Source organism: Gadus morhua, chromosome 17 (genome assembly GCF_902167405.1).
Source record: "Gadus morhua chromosome 17, gadMor3.0, whole genome shotgun sequence".
NCBI classification, from domain to species: domain Eukaryota; kingdom Metazoa; phylum Chordata; class Actinopteri; order Gadiformes; family Gadidae; genus Gadus; species Gadus morhua.
The window spans coordinates 995,466-1,012,879 of record NC_044064.1 but is presented as its reverse complement, the minus strand read 5'-3'; the positions used below and the strand labels follow the sequence as shown (position 1 = coordinate 1,012,879).

Sequence of the window (17,414 nt, the reverse complement as noted above, 5' to 3'; positions counted from 1 at the left end):
AACACGTGACTGCGCGGCAGGCTGTCGGGAACGCGCGTTCTGCACACGGGATCGCGCGTTCTGCCTGAAGGCTTTGAAGAGTCCACTATACAAGTTATAGCCTACTACTCCATGTGCACAAGTCGGTTTCACATCGGATGCCGTCGCTATTCCTCTCTGGTGAGTCGTCGGAGCTGAGCGCACAACCACCAGACCAGAAGGAAAGTGAAACTTTGAGTCTCCTTTTAAAAAGTTGGCTCTCGTTAATTCGGGTCATTCTGCCTCATGCAACACTATGGAGAAGACCTACCAGGTGATAGTGAGCGGGCTGAACGGAGAGAACATGACCATCGACCTGTGTAACACTGAAGAACAGATGAAGGCGATCACAGTGCTGCAGCTCAAGGAGAAGTTAGGCGAGCGTGTTCCAGGGAGGGCAGGTATGGCCTTTAAAATACAATTATTTAATTTTCGAACCAACTAATAGCCTAACCGAACTAACGGCTGCAGGGTATAGCCTGGCATTTTATCTGTGCATTAATGTCAAATATTGTCTCGGTTTCCAGGAAACAACATGGACAACATCCGCCTGATCTTCGCAAATAAGAATCAGATGGTGGACGAGTCGACCCTGGTCTCTTATGGAATTCAACACAAGTCCTTGATCCAGATGGTGATCAAGCTCCCGGGCGGAGTTCAGCTCTAGCGACAACAATGACGCCGTGACCCACCGTGGCCCCCCGACCCACCGTGGACCCCCGACCCCACCCACCCCGTTCATTTGAATAATTGTCATCGTCAGCTTTGTACTTGTTCCTTCAAATCAAGAAAAGATTACCCTACTTAATTTAACCGAATGACAATATTTTGTTTGATTGGTTAAATCTTAAAGGCACCCAGTGCAACTTTATGTGAACATTCAATGAAAAATAAACATTCAATTTCTAGTCTTTTTTACACGTAGTAAGTTTCAATAACTCCATACCATTACATATCGACATTCAAGGAGCAAAGATGAGACGTCGCTGTGTGGTGAGAACTGATAGAAAATCGTAAACAACAACAATCGCCGGTGGGGAGAAGGCATTTTTCCATTGACTGGAAGCCTGCTTTATTTATTGTAGGCCTAGGTTACAAAAAATAAAGAAAATGGCGGCATTGTTGTTGTTATCGATTTTCTATCAGTTCTCACCACACAACGACGTCTCATCTTTGCTGCTTGAATGTCGGTATGTAATGGTATGGAGTTATTGAAACTTACGAAGTTGTTAGAATATTATATAAAAGGCTATCATTACCACGAGACTAATTATGTTGGCATTTATCAAATAACAAGTCATAATCATCCCCTTACATGCGCAACATGGTAACCTCGGGCGGCAAATGTGTTGGGGGTGCCCTCTGGTGGCGGTCTTAATTAATTAATGAAATTTAATTAAACAAGCGAAGTAAAACATGTTTCCAAATGGAACGGACAAGGGGGGGGGGGGGGGGGGGGTTAGCTGTTAGTGCTGATTGAAATCCTCACTGAAGAGGTCTCACCCTGGGCGTAATTTCACGTAGAACCGGGCCTGGACGTAGGCCTATCTTAAAATAATTAAACATAGGGGAAATAGGAATGTCGTGAAATCATGAATACTGGGAGGAAATATCACATATATATATATATATATATTGAACAATTATTTGCCGAAGGCGAATTGAATAGTGGGGAATAGCCCCCGAGACCGAATGTCGAGAGGGCTATGCACTATTTACGGCAGAGATGGGACAAAGTCACTGTTTCGCAAGTCCCAAGTTAGTCCCAAGTCTTAGCATTCAATTCCGAGTCGAGTTCCAAGTCAAGACTGGGAAAGCCAAGTCGAGTCCAAGTCAAAGTCACACCAAAGCCAAGTCGAGTCCAAGTCAAAGTCACAAACTCTTTCAAGTCCTGAACAAGTAACCATGTATTTTTACTTAATAATGTCATTATTAGGCTGTGGATCATAATTTCAATTTATCACTCTAATGAACAGTGTCATTTCTTATCAATACAGTTATAATATGTTCATTGTTTCTGTCTTCAAATGTGTTATGATATGCGCATGCGCCGAAATCCTCTGTCTTCTCAGAGGAGAAGTGAGAGTGGACGGTGGGTTTGAATTGTATTAGTAGGCTACGGAAGGCCCCACTGTGACCCTAACGTTGGTAAAGCTGCGCCTTGACTAGTGTGGCATATGAGCTATGTATGGATGTCTGAAAGGACTGCTTGAGTGGATGTCAGTTACATTATGCCACAATTTCCTTAAGGACATTTTCATTACCACCCGCCTGTGTCTTCAGTAGTAGAAGCTGAAGTAGTATTAGTAGAAGTAGCTGGAGTAGTAGTAGTAGCTGAAGTACACTGTAAAACCGAACAAGTTCAGAGTACTCAAAATATTTGTCGTAACTGATTACCCAAAAATGTTTTAGTGGTAATATTTATTTTAAGTAACATATTAAGTAAATAAAATACTTACGCTCAACTTAATGCATTTATTTATAAACATAATAATTTAAATTCCACATAACTTAAATACTTTATTTATATTTATAATATGTTTAATTAATGCAAACTTAATTAAATTGATTTAATTAGTCATGATGAACTCAAAAAAGTTATTGAGAACAACTTATAATCTTTGGAGAAATCTACTCAAAAGATAAAAGTGTGCTAAACTCAAACACCAACGGAAATCCACTCAACAGAATTACAATTAGTCAACTTACTATTTTAAGTACAACTACTTAAAATGTTTGTCGTAACTGATAACCCAAAAATGTTTGAGTAGCGGTAATATTTATTTTAAGTAACGTATTAAGTAAATAAAATACTTACAAAAATGTCAAAACAACTTCATTGTTACAATTCAAGTTTTGTTTTATTTAGAGATAAACATTAATGTCCTTACAATTGGACAAACTTTCTGAAATACTTGCACTGTATTTGTAAGTTAGCCCTTTATAAGCAAAAAAACAAATTGTAAATAAAATAAAGTGCTTTCAAAGGTGCAAATAAAAATACATACTAAAATTCCCCTAAAATAATCAAAATTAACATCCTCCACTGGGATTGTTTAAAAAAAGCAATCTCAAACAGTGCAAATTGTGAGCTGAGGTACTCATTGGAACAATAAAACTGAGCATTTGCTAAATGGATCCATATATTTGAACATGAACCTGGATGCTTCACATGCTTCACAGAGACATGTGGATGTTAATGCTTGGCTTACTCTCTCAGCAAGTCATTTTTCAAAGTCAGTAGGCACGGTTTCAGTGGTTTGTTGTCATCGAGAAACATCAGTATCTTCTGAATGAAGGTGAATGTGTGAATAAGCTTCTTTGGATGGTCTAAATGCAATGCATAGATCAACCCAAACAACAGTACAAATGCATCAGTCATCTTTGGAAGATCACTCACAACAACGTCATCTTCTACTACAACACAAATGCTGTTTGGGCTGAAGATGTCGTGACCAGTAGTGCCCACAGTGAGGAGAGCCAGCGGGGTGTCGGCAATATCTGGCTCATCTTCCCCCTGAAAAACACAAACAATCCAATTATAAAAAGGACAGTTCCAGCAGCAAGGTCAGACAGACAGACAGACAGAAAGACAGACACACACACACACGTTTCTATGTTCTAAGTCTGTCTTGTTATATGTTGAAAGTTACTAGTGGTTATAATGACTGCCTCCTTCAATATGGGCTCTATAATCCCTTCCTAATGTGACTCCACATTTCTGTTAATGCTTGTGTGAGTACTTACATTGCAAGTCTTGAAGAACTCACTGTCATCCTCGCGCAAGTACACTGGGAGTGCATGGAGGGCCAGGGTTCGTCTCATGTGGACATCACGTTGTTCCTGGATTGGCAATCAAAAAATAATAATACAAATAGTTTACCAGCACATGAAGCCAAGATTCCTCAAATCTATAAATACTCAGTGACAGAAAATGGGTTTACTTGCAGATGTTCATTTAACATCTAATTAGAAACATCTGTCCATCATGTGCTTGTGCTACTAGTGAACGCCCTCAAAATATACTATAGAAAAAAAGTGAAGGTCTTTGTTTTGTATTATTTGTTCAGTGCAGCCTAAGTAAACATTTTAAATTATAGAGCTTGTAAATGGCATTTTAAAGTAGTAATGTATGGGAACATTTGAACAGGTGAGAAAACAATTAGTAAAAATCACAAATTGCAATTGTAATTAGATAACAGTATCAACCTAGACATTACAACACAATTACAAACTCAAATGTGGTTTATGTTGTCCCCATGGCCAAGTTCATATTAACTCACCTGGAGATCATAAATCCCTAGGATCCGCCGCAGAGTCTCTGCCGTCTTGCCAGACCGTGAGGCCTTCTGCCTGTACAAGGCGATCAATTTTGGTGTGTACCGATCCAGCTCGCAGTAGAATTGGTTTTGTAGGTTCACATTTGTGATGCGATGGAACTCGGCAAACACCTGCAGACATACAAATACACACAAACATGGAAACATTAATGAAGAGCTTTTAACTTGGGTTTAAACAGCAAATGTGAGGAATCAATCACTAGTTTTAAGCTATAAAGCTATATGAGAAAGTTTAAAATATTTGTAGTGACAATGACACTTTGCCTGTGTAAATGGATAAAGGGTGGTGGGGGATGGCAACAATTATTATGCAGAAAAAAAGAGGAATAGTTTTTACCTGTGACTTCATGCGCAGAGCTGGCCAGCTCTCCAAAAAGTCCCGCACAGATGTATCACCCTTAACAATATCTTGCCGACGAAGGGCAAAGGTTGTGTGCATTAGCTGGTCTACCAATGTCTGATTTATCTCGGTCTTTTCAACCTCTTTCTGGATTTGAAGTTTCAGTTGTTCCAGAGTGGCCTCGTTCTCTCCTCTTGGAAAGTTGGGTAGGAAGTTTACTTCAGCCCGCCTGGCTCTCCTTATGTTTGAATGGGGATGTTCTCTGTCCGGGTTGTTTACGCTCCTCCTGCCTGCGTTAACTGACACCTCAGCGCACCCAGCTCTGGCAAGCTTGGTACGGTAGTTCCCCATCTTGAACTTCAAGCAGACCTTCCATCCATACCATCCACTTTTGCTGCCATACTCAATGCCATACTGCTGAAGCTCTCAATTAATCAGAGCTTCAGCAGCCTTACCCACTTCACTGTCATTTGGATATGGTTTGAAGCTGTGCATGGTTTCAGCCATGCTTTCCAGGATGTTGTGCTTTTGGGACCTTGTCAAATTCACATTCTTTCTGGATCTCTCAAAAACACCATTTCCTTCTTCGAGTACATGCTGCACTTCATATGAAAAAGTAGGCAGAGGGAAACAATCCGGCCAGTTCTTCTGACGCTGTGTTAAAGGTACATGTGGGAGTATGTCTGTATCGGAACTTCCGGTTGAGGTGGCATCACTTTCAGATCTCAGTATTCTCAATGTGCCCTTCTCAGGCAACTCCTGAATATCCGCAAGAACAGTAAGTTGACCGCCGAAGTCAGGATCCTCATATTGCAAGGTAAAGTCACCATCCAGTCTTGGCCTGAACTTCTCTTTCATTACGTCCATAAGCTCTTCTACAGAGGTTGGTCGCTCCGTTAGAGTAAGTTTCATGGCAACATCTGTTGCAACATATACACGTAGCACAAATCTCTGGGGAGTAGCCATCTTCTGTGTTGATTTCTCACAGACCTGATTTACACACACAAACGAGTAAAATAAGTTAGTTTGATTGCACTATTTTGGAAAAACTAGTAGTACTACATCACCAAACCATACACTCAACAATGTTTAAAATTTGGGCTGAACTAGGCACAGGAAGAACTACTTTTCAGTCTAGTAATATGAACCTTTTAGGTGTTAAGAGCAGTCTTCCTTCTATGTTGTATGCACAGAGAGGTGATTTGTCATTAAGCTCTGATACAGTGTTAACAGCCAAATTCCCTGCCGAAAGTTCATAGGAACGCAAGTGTTCGATGTAGTATGACTTGTGTTCTTGGCAAAGAAAGACAACATGGTGGTTAACAAGGAGAATCTGTTCAATTTTGTTAAACTGTGGCAGTGCTCCCTCCTGCCCCACAGACACAAACATTTCCTTGTCATAATTAGTCCCATCAATGTTGATATTTGATGTGCTGTAAATCATGTTGCTGTCCGTTATTTGTTCAATGTATGCCCTTGCAACATCAGGAAGCACTGATACCATCACAGAAGAAACATTTGATGTCTGCTGATGAGGTTTAAAGAATGATGGGGAACTAAGATAGTATGCAACCATGTGCTGATGCCTGTTTGCCAGTGTTTTTAACACATTCTTAAAGTTCTGTGTGTCATGTACAACACGCTTGAAAAAGCGGTGTTTGCCCTCAAATCTCATCGTCCACAAGTGGACAAGAGGCCCAAAGCAGCGTATGAGGTCGGGGTAATGTTCGATGTAGTGATGTTTAGGTCGGAGTTTGAAATCGGGAAAAGTCTCCTGCAGCATGCGTCTATGGTCTTGTATTTTTGTCTGCAAGTACTGGAGGGATTCTTCTGTAAATGTGGGAGAAAGCACTATCTCAACTACATCTTTCAAATCCATCAGTACAGTCCATGCCACATCTCCTTCAGGAACTATATTACCAATAATCAAAGGGAAGAGTCTTATTAAAGTAGCATTTTCATGGCCATTGCCGCCAATAGTTCTCTTTACTTTGAAGGTCTTTGGAATAGGCTGGGGTCTGTCTACCTTATCTGTGCGCTGGTATGGAAATGATGCTATTTTCCTGTTTAAATACTCAAGGGTGAAATATTTGCAACGGATCATTTCTCCAATACACAAGGCCAACTCTACAGGCACGATGCCCTCAAAGAGATCATGGAGGACATCAGGTGGGAAACCAGTGACTGTATGGAAATACTGTAGCTGGCTCAAAGTACAGTCTCCCTGTACACCAAACTGACTCTGAAAATCCCCATGCATTACAGCATGCACATCACTGTCATGGCTGGCTTTAGTCCTCAGACTAAATTCTCTACCCCCAACATCACAAGACTGAAGTTTGTCTTGAGCTCTGTGCAGAATCTGCAAAAGTATTCAGCTCTGAAACACTTTGTAAAGCCTGCTAATGCATGGGCTGCAAGATTATCAGACACCACACACATGACTGTTCCCCGAACTGCCTTACCAATGGACTCAATAAATACACCATCTCGTTCAAGGGTTTGGATGTCTCGTAAAAGAGGACCAAGGGCTCTTTCGTAACCAAACTTCTGAACGTCTGTTACTTTACACAATGCTGCTAGCTGAATCACATGCAAGGCTGATCTGTATTTACTGGGTAAATCAGCAAGTATCCAGTACACTGAACAGAGTTTGTGGATTTTCCGTGATGTGCCAAGTGGATTTGCAATTTCAAGATCATCGATGTACAAAAGAAGTGGTAGCTTTAGCTCATCTGAAGAAGATAATAAGTCATTCCCTTTATAGTATAAGCCATCTTGGTGGCTCTCATAATGATCATTTTGAGCCGTCTTTGTTTCCTGAATTTTTTCCAAAATGTCTGAAAATGTTTTGGATCATTTCAAGAATGGGAACATGCACTGCTGTGTGCCCCGGCTCTAGTACATACTCTACAGGTGGTACCACCGGGTAATTTCTCTCAACATAGGTTTTCCTTCTTTTGGTCGAAGATAACTCCTTACCTCTAGCTGTGGCACTAACAAGAATGTTACTATCCATAACAGCACTCACTACCTCATCAAGAGTAGTTTCGCTAGCAGAGATATCGTGACTTTCCAAGACTTCTAGAATGGATTTTTTGAGAAGAGGTTGGGACAAGGTAAATATCTGAGTTAAATGTTCCACTATTTCCTGAGATGCCATGTCAGATACATGAAGAATAGTTCGCATCTTTAGGAATAACGATGCCAAGTTATGCTGCAACTGTGCTCTTAAACTGTCAGTGTCACATTGACTCTCATCCTCAGAAAGATCAAATGTGTCTGTGCTCTCACACTGAGCAGGGGCGTCACCAACACATTCAGCAGTAGTTGTGACTGGGACACTGTCATTTTCTTCTAATATAACATTATCATCAAAGTCTGAACTACCTACATGTTTTCTACTTTTGTGTGCATTAAATGAAGAATACACATTGGTGCTGTAATTGCAGTTCTTGAATGGGCATGGTACCATTTCATGGCTTCTTAAATGACTCCTCAAATGACCAAATAGTGTTTCCTCAGAAAAGGGATGCTTAAAGTTACACAAGGGACATGTAAAAAGGGCATGACCTGTGTATGCTCCTCCAGGTGCAGCTATTCTGGGTGTGTCATTATGAACCCGTGACAAATGAGCTTTCATTGCATTAAATGACTGAAAAGTACAAATGCAGTCGCCATACAGACATGGCAGAGGGCAGACTCTTGAAAAATGGCCATGCTGCAAACGATAGTGCCTAAATAACTTTGCCCGGGTGTCTGTAGATACTGAACACAACTTGCACTTCCACTCCATTGAATCACCCTGTAATTTCACAAAACACTTGTTTTAGTCTGTAGTGAAAACTCTACACAGTTAATACTTAATCATTCGAAAACTAAAGCACACTACTCCTGAAGTAGAAATATGCTTATTGAAAGCATACCTTGGATTGATGTTCGAACGGCAGTCGCTGTATACTCAGGTTAATTCTGCGGTAACAGATTTTACAAATTATATAAATTAATTGCTATTATTCCAGTCCAACAAGATTGCCATCATGAAATGCGTTTATTTATTTATTTAAGATTTGTCCGACTCACCGAAAAAATAGCAGCTTTTTGATGACTGATCTTGAAAATGCTGCAGTGTCCGGAGCAGCACTCTGTAGTCCTACATGCACATAATATTTGAAAATACACTTTTGATTAGTTTGTAAAATAAGGGACACGTTTTATATTCAACCTCAAATATACACTTAGTTGTATACTAATATACACACACACACACACACACACACACACACACACACACACACACACACACACACACACACACACACACCATCCCAAAATAGTTTGTGTTATTTGTGAATTAATGAATGTGTGTCTCCAGAACATACTAAAATAATGCATTGATTTTTCCTAAATGGTTATGATTTACTAAACGGTTACACCCCTATCTACAATATATCAATTGGTCATAATATAAAGTTCAAACTGCTTTAAGGAGGAGTAGATTCAACTGATGTTCTTTGTGTTTAATTGGATTGCATTACAGTGTTATATCAAGGTGGCCAGTTTGTACAACGCAATTCCTTTACTTACCGATGTCTTTAAGCTCAAGGAAGAACAGCAGCATTCGCCTTCCACTTGAGCCTACAAAGAAAGAGCAATAATAACAGATGTAAATTCAAGTGAAATGTATGAAGTACTTGTAAATGTTCACATTATACAGTACAGTTTAAGTCAAGCTAATTATATCTTTAAGCAGCATCACATTTATTTTTAACTTTTAAAACTCTACATTGGATGTTAAAACAAATCAAATGTCTGAAATATTATAGATGTAAAATAATTAGTGGTATTTATTCAAGTTCTCCTCACATATCATTTAGGATACTTGTATTCTTAGTTTCATACGTTGCCTCATTATATCTTTCTGCTGATTAAAGTAAGATATTCTTCATTGTATAAATTCATAAACTGAGTAGGGAGAACCAGGCTTTAGGCGCTTTCGCACCGGCAGTACCTTTTGTAGTTCCTGGAACTAAACGTTCCTAGTACCTTTTTGTTTGCGTTCGCACCAGACGATTGGGGGATTTTTGGGGGATTTTTTCTCCCCCGAAACAGTAGTTCCTGGAACTATTTTAGCTCCTACTTCGAGGCAGGGACTTTTTGGTTCTCCCTTTCTCCCCCGTTTCGAGGTCTGCGTTGATTGGCCCAAATAATAAGTCCCGCCCACTGCCGACCGCTGGCCCCGCCTTCCCAAGCAGCGCGACATGTTTTAAAGCCCTGCTGGGTAGCGTAGCCTCACAGAGCGAGCTATACATTTAACATTCAATATTTAAGAGGCGAAGAAGAAGACGACGACACGTCGTCTCTTTTGCCTGTTGCGCTCTGCTACTCCCTCGTCCACAAAATGAGAGATTATCATATTAAGCAGAATCCTTCGTCTCCTGCGTCTCGCTGCTAGGTAATCTGGCCAATTTTGTAAACGCCGCTGTTCGAAATGTGAGATCATCATCCCGGCAAGCCACAACAAAAACAACCTCCCGTTGATCTCCTCCATGCTGGTTTGTTATGTGACGCTAAAGTCGAGTGACAATTTAAACCCGGTCGCCGCGCCTACGTTGCTCCTTGACCGCTCCCACAAGTTCCCCCTGGCCAGCGCCGGTGCGAATGCAAACGTGAAAACAGTTTGGGGGAGATTTAGGGGAAGAATAGTCCCGGTACTATTTGGGTACTAATGGTTCCTATTGTTTAGTTCCTGGAACTATTCGGTGCGAAAGCGGCTTTTAGGCTTTTCGCACCGAATAATTCACCGAATAATTCATTGTCATAACTAAAATCTAATAAAAAATATACTATGTATTCTAATATTTTATTACCTTGTGTTTAGTAAGGCAGAGCTCGGCCTTCTTCTGAGAATTCAGCAAACAGCACAACGTTATGTGTTTGCATTAGCCGGCTAATTAACACTAACCATATTGCCACTGCACCCGACAAGATTACAAAAAATGTATGAGGTTTTTACTCACCAGATAAGAGCGCTTAGCAGAAGAATAAACTGTACCATCAGAAGCATCAGCACCACACTTGAAAAAATGACCGTTGAATCGGCGTCGGCTGCTGGCATTGCGTGTACGTGACGTTAGCTCTTAGCTAACGTTACTCTTAGCTAACGTCAACGCGCCAAAATGCAAAACCGCGTCGACAAAATGATAGGCTTTTCCATAAAAATAAATAAACGTATAAAGTGTATACAAGACAAGGACAGTCAAAAAACAAACTAGTCTGTGTAAAAATAGCTAAGTAATCGCTAGTTTTGCTCGTTTACATGCAGTGCTTTCTCTCGCGAACGGGTAGCCACCTTGAACTCTCGAGAAAATGAAAAGACGGAGCCTGAGCGTCGTGACGTCAATGACGTCAGACGTTGCGTCCCCCTGTACACTCAAAAGTTATAAACTAGAGATAATCCTTCACTCATAAACTTTGATGAATACAAAATTAAAACAACCTCAGTAGTAAAGAGAACTTAATGGTTTTATTTTCACCTGACTTAGTGGCTGGTTTTGATTTCTGTACCCTAAATGTTATGAGTTAGTAGTAGCCTACTGTTCGGGTTTACAGTGTAGTAGTAGTAGTAGTAGATGAGGTAGTAGTAGCTGAAGTAGTAGTTGTAATAGCTGAAGTAGTAGTAGTAGCTGAATTTGTAGTAGGCTACTAATGGTAGTAGTAGTAATGTAGTTATAGCATTCTCTTTAAGAGAATAGCGTAGCCGGTGTGTGATTAAAAGTAGCCCAATAGGGCGGGAAAAAACGCCCAATCTGGCAACACCGCTGAACGTCCTCACGCTCCAGCGTCAACGTAAACATAGCCGATATGAAACTTAAACTGTGATTCTGAAGAAAGCATCAATGATATCGAAAGTGTAGATTTGTCTTCGCTCGCTGTTTTTTTTTTTCATCTTCACGGAAGTGAATGCGTCTTGGGCAGGGGTGGACTGGGACAAAACGAGACCGTGCGAATAGCATGTGTAGAATTTTGCCACTGTGTAAAATAATAGAAAGTAGCCCTCAACCGTGGATTTTTGCATTGCAAATACATGTCAATGTTGGAATGTGTGTGTGGATAGAATTGTGTGAGTATCACATGCAAATATTTTATAAGCAAATAAGCAACCCTAGGTAAATCGAGGGTGAAAAGGTTCCAAATAGTGCAGATGGCTTTGCATAGGCAAAACATACTGAGCAGAACAGAGAGTTGTCTTTTTTACAGCATGTGAGCCACTTTCTGTTTATACCATCATTGGTTTCATAGATACACATAACTTTCCTTGGGGGTTGTTGAGGGTTGAAGCAGTGGCGTAAATATCGATGGTGCAACCGGTGCACTACACCGGGGCCCAGAGGCATCAGTGGCGCATGGAGGAAGAAAATATATATATCGCCCAGGCCGCAAATGTGTCGGGGGTGTCCTCTGGTGGCGCCCTTAATTAATTAACCAAATTATACCAAACCCTCACCGCAGTAAGCAGGACAACGCGACCAGCCCCCCCGCTCTGAAGTCCTGTCGAGGGGCACAAAATAAACATTTGCACCCGGGCATATCACCATGATGTTACGCCACTGGGTGGAAGAAAATACAAATCAATACAATGAAATCCCTCATCTCGGTGTACAGCTAGCTCAGCTTCCCCTTTGCTGGACCCAGAATCTGCCTGTCTTAACGGCAGAGCTAAATTTGCATGAAAATGACAAGTAACAAATAATTCTAATTTAGCAGGCCAATTTCTTTTATCATTTAGGAGGTTGCCCTTTAAATACAAAGAAAATTAAAAAATGAAAGACAAAGAAATAAAATACATTTAATGGAAGGCTAATATTAATGAGTTTAGGAGTTTAAGTCATTATTATATTGCCAATGCACCTGTCATATCTATGCTGATGTGTCCTGTTCCTTTTCGACGTTTTCGTATTTTTTTGACTCGAGTCCGCATCTCTGATTCACGGAGCCTGAGGTGAATAATGTTTAAGTATAAACTACACGTGAACACTCCAATAATAAACAAGATAACACTTTTTGCTGCTGGGATTTATCGGTTTTATTAGCGGTTTATTTGTTTTTATTTTATTGTGCATCCTCGCTGACAGCTATAGGTACTGTTACACATTTGTGACTTTAGAGTAGCCTACACATGCAAAATAAATATATAGCCTACAACTTCAAATTTACTGTGACTTTAGTGTAGGCCTACGCATTCAAAGTCTGCAGTTAGCCTACAGGTCAGGTGCTAAAGACTTTTGCTACAATAATACCTTCATACACCTCTCCCATTTGCTTAAGTTCTTGTTAAGGCTTTTTGGTCCTTCTTGTTTGAAGGTATTATTGCTTGTAATTATTTTGGACGGGTTAAAGGATAACAATAAAAGCAATTCAAAAAATGTCGTAGAACTTGCAGGGCTTGTATTCATTGACATGTGGCCAAGACGGAAATATGCACAAGTTGGTTTCACATCGGATACCGATCTTCTCTGGTGAGTCGTCGGAGCTGAGCGCCAATATAGCACCTCACTGCGCAGACCAAAAGGAAGGTGAAACTTTTAGTCTCCTTTTAATTACCTCGCTCAGGTGAAGTCCGGTCATTCTGCCTCATGCGACACCATGGGGAACATTTACGAAGTCATAGTGATCGGGTTGAACGGAGAAAACATGACCATCGACTGTACTGAAGAACAAATGAATGCGATGACAGTCGTAAACTATGTAGCATCATTGTTGGATAACTTAATGACGTATTAACCCGAATGCCTGGACAATATTTCGTTTGATTTGTTTAATCATGCATCAAATCAATTTAATCGCGCATCTTATGGAATGACTCCTTCCCTTACATGCTCAGACAGGGACGTAGCGTAGGCCTATCTTAAAATAATTAACCATAGGGGAAATAGGAATGTTGTGAAATCATGAATACTGGGAGGAAATATCACAAGTATTAAGTTATATCTGAAGTTCAAGACAATACATTTCTCAAATCAAACCAGGCCTACAACTTTTCTGCTTCATTATTATTTAAGCGTTATTGTTGCAGTGCGTATTTTATCCTCTGAATATACCTAACCATGTAGATGGACTGCATTAATTCAGTGATTTTCTAATCAGTTGCCTACTCAAAGCGCTTTACAATATTGCCTAACATTCATTCCCACACCGACGGCGGAATCAACTATGCAAGACGACAGCCAGCTCGTCTGGAGCAGTCGGGGTGCAGTCAGGATCAGGTTTCTTGGGACACCTTGACTCTCAGCTAGGAGACGGGCGGCTAACTAGAAACCTTCCCTTTAACAGCCAACCCAGTATACCTACTGAGCTAAATGCCTATTGCAGGCCTAACACATGAATGTTGTTTTCGTGGCTTGGCTTCGAAATCGAAAATGAAAGAATGGCTCAAGATTAGTTCAACTCCATTTGTGTTGAGGAGCAGGCAACACAACACTGGACAGAGCCAAGCTTAAGGTAGGCATGACGACCTGATGATTAGGCCTATTCCAATAGTTGATTTCCGATCGACAACCATTTCGATTTGCATTTGGGAATGGATAAATACGCGCGCTCATAGTGCTGGTCAAATTCTTATGAGCGTCAAATATTTTGTTTTTCTCTTAAATTCCACAACGAACCAATTAGTTATTATGCATTTAATAATTTCACAATTCCTAATAATAATTTATATTTATATTCCTTCAAAGGGACACGCCATGAGTAATTACAATCGTGGATGGGATCGAGCAGGTACAGTTGTATTTTGTATGACGGGACATTACTCCTAGTCCTATATCTTGTAGGATGTTTTAATTGGCATGTATAGGCCTCGTTATGGTGGTATCTGTTGTGTTTCTGTGTGCATCCCTCCCTCATGATGCAGAACCCAAGTACAAAGGCTTGAGCAGGCGCGTCGTTAGCAATTGAAAACATCCGGGGCTTTAGCCCGGGGGGGGAGCACCGTCCTGACTCCTGCGTGCTACGGTATCTTAATTAATTAAATAATTAATTAATGAATTAATGTATCGATTAATTAATTAAGGGCGCCCCCAACACATAGGTCGCCTATGCCGAGCGCCAGGGCAAAAATAAGACATTAGAATAGCCTATATAGCCTGCGTGCACCTACCCGATGTCAAGAAGCCATCGCTGCTCCGACGGACCTTTCTCCCCCAGCCAGGCAACGGCAAGTAAGTAGTGGTCTGCTTTTATGTTTCATTTTTAAGTTATTACTTATTGTCAGTGTAGGTTTAATGTTACAGATAAAAACATGCTTTATATTTAGTCAGAATTTCAGAGTTCTAATGTTTTCCCGGAATATGCATTCCTAAACTGTTCACGTCAAGTTCTCTTTAAGATCGCATGAGATGATATGTGCTATCGCGCGACCTGTAACCAGGAAGTAAACACTCGCTTGCATGAAATGATATGCGCTATCGCGCGACGTGTAACCAGGATGTAGATTTAAATAATGAAAAAATAATCTGTTACTTGCTTATGCTGTATGCAAGTTGTTTAAGAAGCTTATCTCCATATAAATCTGAGCTGTACATGTCTGTTAATGAAGTTTCATTTCGACTCCTTCCTCCACTTCACTATTCATGTTCTGTTGCTTGCAGTTAACTACAGCCGCCCTTCCTGGGTAACGCCACCACCAATCCCTGGTCATCCATTGAAGCCATCTCTCTCACTCTGCACAGTCACACTGTTATCGCTTCATTCTCATTGTCTCATAATCTCATTATTATGGCTGCTGTGGATGCTTTAAAAAAAAAAAAAAATTATCTTAGGTAAAATCAAACCAGTGGGATGTTAGATTGAAAACCTCCAAAGCAATGTATTAAAAATCGAAAGACAGTCCTATGTGAAGTTTCTTTTTTGGGGATTTTCAAAATGAGGTACCAGAATGGATTGTCAACCCACTGTTTCTCAACCCTCTCCGATTCTTACTATGAGTAGTAGTATTGCATGCATACAGTACTCACATCAGCGCCACAGTAAGCCTATAGAGGCTGCAACCATTTGCTTCTCAAAAGATTGTAGTGTTTTAGAATGAACAACCAGAGGGACAAGACAAGACTAATTTTGATTGACAAGTTGGCTAGATTTATATATGTATTTATATTATTTTTTTATTTATAAGAATGAAAGAAATTGTGTAATGAAAGAATAAAACAATGATTGATGCATTTTTGTTTGAATAACATCTTGCTCCCGCGGCCAGTGCCAGCGCCGGCATTGCAAGGGGAGGGATATTACGTACATTTGCAGGAGGCGGGATAAGTGCGGCCGCTGTCACTCAGATTTGTTTTGGTTTGACGCAGACAGCATGGAGGCAGAACAGACCGTAGAAGTCAACGCGATCGTCTTCAACAGGCGCGTCGTTAGACCTGGGCATTCGGGGCTATAGCCCCGGATCTTTTGGGATCAGCCCCGGATCTCTGCCGTAAAAAAATAAAATAAAAATGATGTGTGTGTGTGTACATATATATATATATATATATATATATATATATATATATATAGCTGCTTTCATACACGTAAGTACTGGCTGCTCTTCTGAATATATGCTGCATCGTTGCAGCAACATTGAAGACGATCGCGTTGACTTCTACGGTCTGTTCTGCCTCCATGCTGTCTGCGTCAAACCAAAACAAATCTGAGTGACAGCGGCCGCACTTATCCCGCCTCCTGCAAATGTACGTAATATCCCTCCCCTTGCAATGCCGGCGCTGGCACTGGCCGCGGGAGCAAGATGTTATTCAAACAAAAATGCATCAATCATTGTTTTATTCTTTCATTACACAATTTCTTTCATTCTTATAAATAAAAAAATAATATAAATACATATATAAATCTAGCCAACTTGTCAATCAAAATTAGTCTTGTCTTGTCCCTCTGGTTGTTCATTCTAAAACACTACAATCTTTTGAGAAGCAAATGGTTGCAGCCTCTATAGGCTTACTGTGGCGCTGATGTGAGTACTGTATGCATGCAATACTACTACTCATAGTAAGAATCGGAGAGGGTTGAGAAACAGTGGGTTGACAATCCATTCTGGTACCTCATTTTGAAAATCCCCAAAAAAGAAACTTCACATAGGACTGTCTTTCGATTTTTAATACATTGCTTTGGAGGTTTTCAATCTAACATCCCACTGGTTTGATTTTACCTAAGATAATTTTTTTTTTTTTTTAAAGCATCCACAGCAGCCATAATAATGAGATTATGAGACAATGAGAATGAAGCGATAACAGTGTGACTGTGCAGAGTGAGAGAGATGGCTTCAATGGATGACCAGGGATTGGTGGTGGCGTTACCCAGGAAGGGCGGCTGTAGTTAACTGCAAGCAACAGAACATGAATAGTGAAGTGGAGGAAGGAGTCGAAATGAAACTTCATTAACAGACATGTACAGCTCAGATTTATATGGAGATAAGCTTCTTAAACAACTTGCATACAGCATAAGCAAGTAACAGATTATTTTTTCATTATTTAAATCTACATCCTGGTTACACGTCGCGCGATAGCGCATATCATTTCATGCAAGCGAGTGTTTACTTCCTGGTTACAGGTCGCGCGATAGCACATATCATCTCATGCGATCTTAAAGAGAACTTGACGTGAACAGTTTAGGAATGCATATTCCGGGAAAACATTAGAACTCTGAAATTCTGACTAAATATAAAG

General features: G+C 40.4%; 1 protein-coding gene and 1 long non-coding RNA gene across 2 annotated transcripts; both read right to left on the bottom strand.

Annotated features, from left to right (window-relative positions):
• Positions 1-2,866: 2,866 nt before the first annotated feature.
• On the bottom strand, positions 2,867-5,092 carry LOC115529102 (uncharacterized). The gene is made up of 4 exons (XM_030337587.1): positions 4,696-5,092; positions 4,302-4,469; positions 3,766-3,861; positions 2,867-3,535 (listed from the first exon to the last, which is right to left on the bottom strand). Exons 1-4 carry the CDS (start codon positions 5,047-5,049, stop codon positions 3,227-3,229), a joined length of 927 nt encoding a protein of 308 aa, XP_030193447.1. The 5' UTR covers positions 5,050-5,092; the 3' UTR covers positions 2,867-3,226.
• A 9-nt stretch (positions 5,093-5,101) lies between these two features.
• Positions 5,102-9,650, bottom strand: LOC115529118 (uncharacterized). The gene is made up of 3 exons (XR_003973454.1): positions 9,286-9,650; positions 8,782-8,851; positions 5,102-5,688 (listed from the first exon to the last, which is right to left on the bottom strand). It is a non-coding gene; the product is annotated as an uncharacterized LOC115529118 (long non-coding RNA).
• Positions 9,651-17,414: the final 7,764 nt, after the last annotated feature.

Bases quoted from the DNA above. Each gene is read 5' to 3' on its own strand.
- LOC115529102 (XM_030337587.1), bottom strand. From the start codon at position 5,049: ATGGGGAACTACCGTACCAAGCTTGCCAGAGCTGGGTGCGCTGAGGTG. The intron at 4,470-4,695 runs GTAAAAACTATT...GTATGTCTGCAG, and splicing joins CTCTGCGCATGAAGTCACAG to GTGTTTGCCGAGTTCCATCG. The intron at 3,536-3,765 runs GTAAGTACTCAC...TGTGTTTTTCAG, and splicing joins AGTTCTTCAAGACTTGCAAT to GGGGAAGATGAGCCAGATAT.